A 4990-nucleotide genomic window follows, 5' to 3' on the forward strand; every position below is an offset into this window, starting at 1 on the left:
AATGGGAGAATCACCCCTCAAATAAAGAAGAAAACTAAATTCAGATCTGAGTTCACCATAACGGGGAATTTTTCAATGGTTAGAACATCCACAGTGAATTGAATTTGTGAAACTCTCATCCTTAAAAACAATTAAACTGAAGTGGCTGAGCCATTTTTTCAGTCCTGAAATAGATTTTTACACTGGCTATTAGTTTTAACAGGGTTGTCTCTAAGATTCTGCAAATATGAGTCATTAATAAACCCATTTGATGCTGTGAAAAAAAAATAGAGCTTATTATATAATTAGTGGAGTTTCACTAATTTACCACTAGCCCTTAAATATCATTGTTGTAGTAAAACTGTCAGATACTACATATGTAAGACTAATTAGTTGATGAGAGCTTGTACTCACTAACTGGGATGGTTCTGCCATCATTTTGATGCTTTCTGGCAAAAGATACTCATCAGTATGTCCTTACATCTCAGAAAGCACCTGCTGGAATCAGGTTCTACAGAAACCTCTACTGTGCTCAGCATTTAAGGACATGAGAAAAAATACCAATTTTCAGTACTGTTAATAATAAGTAACAATTCTTGAGCAATTTCCACAGAATTTTTGAAAAAAAAATTAAATGATGATAGATTCTCAAATATTTGAACTATTTCCATAGAACCTCCACTATAAAGAGGGTCCTTTGGGATTCCAGGTGTCATTACAAAAAAAACTGATATTATTAAGAATGAAAATTGCCTATTCAAATTAATACTACCAGGATTTCTATTATAATTACCAACTTTTTAATAAAAATAATTCACAATAACAATACCTGTTAATTATTCTCTAGGTGCCCCTTGGAAATGAACATGTTGACAATCCTTCATTTATTAGGTCCCCAATGACATGAGAAAGCATGTAAAAGTACTTGGTTCTGCTGATGAAATGATTCATACAGGTAATTGGAAGATAGCTCCTTCCTTGGTAAGTGGCTTCTGTGGTTACTAGATTTGGCTTTAATTGTACAAAAACAGGCTTTTGCGGATTTGAGAGCAAGAACAACTGAATTGTGTTTAAATGGTTCAGAAATCACATTCAGGGGCGCCTGGGTGGCTCAGTGGTTTAAGCCTCTGCCTTCGGCTCAGGTCATGATCTCAGGGTCCTGGGATCGAGCCCCGCATCGGGCTCTCTGCTCGGCAGGAGCCTGCTTCCCCCTCTCTCTGTCTGCCTCTCTGCCTAGCTCTGATTTCTCTCTGTCAAATAAAAAAAAAAAAAAAAAGAAATCACATTCATCAGTTAGTATTGTACTCATAGTAACAACATAGGGTCATTCTTTCTAATGTAACTTCTACAAGGGTCTACAGTACTTTTGATTTAAATAAGCTTTTTTGTTACAGGTAAGAGAACTGAAGCATGGCAAGCTACCTGATAGTTTGGAATTTATTTTCTATAAGATTGTTTTGTTATAGATTTGGGAGGAATTTAGTAAATTATAGTTTTTATATTTTTCTTTAAATTTTAGTTAACATACAATGCAATATTGGTTTCAGGGGTAGAATTTAGTGATTCATCACTTACATACAACACCCAGTGCTCATAATAAGAAGTGCCCTCCTTAATACTCATCCCTATTTAACCCATGCCTCTGCCCCCCTCCCTAGCTCATTGAATACTTTGCTTGTTTTATGTATTTCCAAGTACATCTTTTAAGGTTAAGAGGAAAATTTTTGTACTTCAAACTCAAGTTCCATTGTTGTCTATTCCTGGAAAAAATTCTGAGATCCCCAAAGAAAGCACTGACAGAATTTTTAGACTCAATGCCCTGATTTATACTAGCATAAAAATAAAGGGGAGCTAACTATTTTTGTTTGCACAGAACATATAATCAGTGAGGAGGCCATATACAGTAACATTTTTGAATTAGAAGCCAACTTATTACTAATTTTTTGTTCACTTTATTTAGTCTGTCAACTAATAATCATCAGGCACTCCCTAGAAGCCAAGAATTCTAATAAAATGCCAAAGATAGAGAAATTATTAATTTAATCATTTTGGTTTAGTCTCTTTAATTTCAAAGATTTTATTTATTCATTTGAGAGACAGAGAGAACACAAGCAGAGGGAGAGGCAGAGGGAGAGGGAGGAGCAGTCTCCCCACAGAGCAGAGAATCTGATATGGGGCTCTATCCTGGAGCTCTATCTATCATGATCCTGGAGCTCATGACCTGAGCCAAAGGCAGATGCTTAACCATCTGAGCCACCCAGATGTCCCATTTTGGCTTATTATCTTGATAGGATTTGTGGAGTCACACTAAACCCTTTCCTGTCAAAAATATACTCACAGATGATTTTAGTGGCATTTGTTTTCACTTCATTGATATCATTTTTATTTCATATTAAAATAATGACCAGGATTGCTCTGCCAAGAGTACAGCATACCTCCATCTATTAAGTCCTGGAAAGAAAGAGCAAACTGCTCTCCAGTTATTATTCTAAGGCAGACTCTAAAGTCATTTGTGTTTAGCAATAAGTGCATTTTTCTTCTCTTCATATCATCATCAGTCTATCCATTAATCTGTCATTACTTCTTTAATCCCCTGAACCAGCTGTTGTGCTATATCTGGGTACGAGAAAGTAAGCAAAATTGGATCCCTACATGCAGAAGCCAACTATCCAATGGAAGACAGAGTCATTCATCAAACAAATAAGATAAAACTAGCGACCATGGGATCTAATAGTTACTAAATTCTGAAGTACATCCTTCAGGGTTTATATTTGAAGGGGAGTTTGGGGTTGGAGTCTTTATTTGCTTGCTTGTTTGTTTGCTGTAGCAATAAAATAACTGTGCAATTGTATCTGTTTTTCTCTTCCCTCCACGTACCATTTTAGGATGTTGGAATTCTCATAGAGAGAAAACGACACAGAAAATGGAATGGGTGGACGGAAACTACACATTGGTGACTGAGTTTATCCTCTTAGGATTTCCGACATGCCCTGAACTGCAGGTTGTCCTGTTCCTCGTGTTTCTGACCTTGTATGGTATGATCTTAACAGGGAACATTGGACTGATGATGTTAATCAGGATCGATCCTCACCTTCAAACCCCTATGTATTTTTTCCTCAGCAACCTCTCCTTTGCAGATCTCTGTTACTCCTCAGTCATTGTTCCCAAAATGCTGTTCAATTTCCTCTCAGAGAACAAATCTATCTCCTATTATGGCTGTGCCCTTCAGTTTTATTTTTTCTGTGCTTTTGCCGATACAGAATCCTTTATCTTGGCTGCCATGGCATACGATCGCTATGTCGCCATCTGTAACCCTTTACTGTATACAGCTGTGATGTCTCGGGGCATCTGTATATGGTTGATTGCCTTGTCCTACATTGGAGGTAACATGAGTTCCCTGGTTCACACATCCTTTGCCTTTATTCTGAAGTACTGTGATAAAAATGTCATTAATCATTTTTTCTGTGACCTCCCTCCCCTGCTTAAGCTATCTTGCACAGACACATCAGTTAATGAATGGCTTCTCTCCACTTATGGCAGCTCAGTGGAAGTTATCTGCTTCATCGTCATCATCGTCTCCTACTTTTTCATCCTCCGCTCAGTCTTGAGGATCCGCTCTTCCAGCGGGAGGAAGAAAACCTTCTCCACATGTGCCTCTCACTTGACTTCTGTGGCCATCTATCAGGGGACTCTTCTCTTCATTTACTCACGGCCCAGCTATCTGTATTCTCCCAACACTGATAAAATTATCTCTGTGTTCTACACTATTATCATCCCAGTACTGAACCCATTGATTTATAGTTTGAGAAATAAAGACGTAAAAGATGCTGCTAAGAGAGCTATGGGGGTAAAGGTGGATTCTTCGTGAACCTTAATGTTCTGAGATTCATCTAACTCCCCAGTTGCAAACTCTAATTGGAAATGTGCAACATGTCTACCAGCAGACCCACAGGGGACATTATCAAACACTTGGATTTCATACAGCCAAATTCAAGTCATAACCCTGTGACGTAAGAAAACATTTAAAAATTTCAAAATTGCTGCTAAATAATAGATTACCATTCAATAATTACTCCCTTGGAGTTAATGCTAAAAGGTGTTTTATCAAGTCATCTTAGGGACATAGTAAATGCCTCAGAAAAGTGTGTGTGTGTGTGTGTGTGTGTTCATTGTAGTATATTTCAGTTACATAGAAGATTACTTAGATGAGGGAGGAGGCCAGATTCTCTTGGTGTGTGTGCCAGCTCTATTGCTGGCTGGTGAGTGGCATTTTGAACAAGTTACTTCATGTTTCTATGCCTCAGTTTACTTATCTGTGAAATGGGGATATAGTACACATGCCATCGATTGTTGGGTGATTAACTGAGCACATGCTGTGAATCATACCTGTACCACTTTAAGTCCTTGGTAGATGTTAATTATATATATTTGTATAATAGTTCACATTAATTAAAATGTATGTTCACATTAATTAAAATAGTTCACATTAATTAAAATGAGATGCTGAGAAGCAGGGATATCATGGAAACAATGATACAAAATAAAATCCATTTTCTTAAGTTTAGTTCAATAATATGATGCTAACCTTTTGGGGCACCTGGGTGGCTCAGTGGGTTAAAGCCTTTGCCTTCAGCTCAGGTCATGATCCCAGGGTCCTGGGATCGAGCCCCGCATCGGGCTCTCTGCTCAGCAGGGAGCAGGGAGCCTGCTTCCTCCTCTCTCTCTGCCTGCCTCTCTGCCTACTTGTGATCTCAGTCTGTCAAATAAATAAATAAATAAAATCTTTAAAAAAAATAAGAATATGATGCTAACCTTCTATACACAGTATATATACTTCCAAAGTAATTTGGAAACTTTGCCTAAATAGCACCTTGAAGAATATAGGTTAATTGCAAGGCAAACTATTTGATTCGTCTTCCTGTCTTCCTTTTATATACCAAAGTATTATTAGAGGGATGGAACATCTTTCTCTGTCCTCTCAAAAACAGAATCAGCTCCCCAATATATCACC

General features: G+C 37.7%; 1 protein-coding gene across 1 annotated transcript; it reads left to right on the forward strand.

Annotated features, from left to right (window-relative positions):
• Positions 1-882: 882 nt before the first annotated feature.
• LOC308351038 (olfactory receptor-like protein OLF1) lies at positions 883-3847 on the forward strand (the record flags this gene model as incomplete). The annotated part of the gene is made up of 2 exons (XM_080816522.1): positions 883-934; positions 2865-3847. 2 exons carry the CDS (start codon positions 883-885, stop codon positions 3845-3847), a joined length of 1035 nt encoding a protein of 344 aa, XP_080672648.1.
• Positions 3848-4990: the final 1143 nt, after the last annotated feature.

This window comes from Martes martes (assembly GCF_963455335.1).
Source record: "Martes martes genome assembly, chromosome: 10".
NCBI classification, from domain to species: Eukaryota; Metazoa; Chordata; class Mammalia; order Carnivora; family Mustelidae; genus Martes; species Martes martes.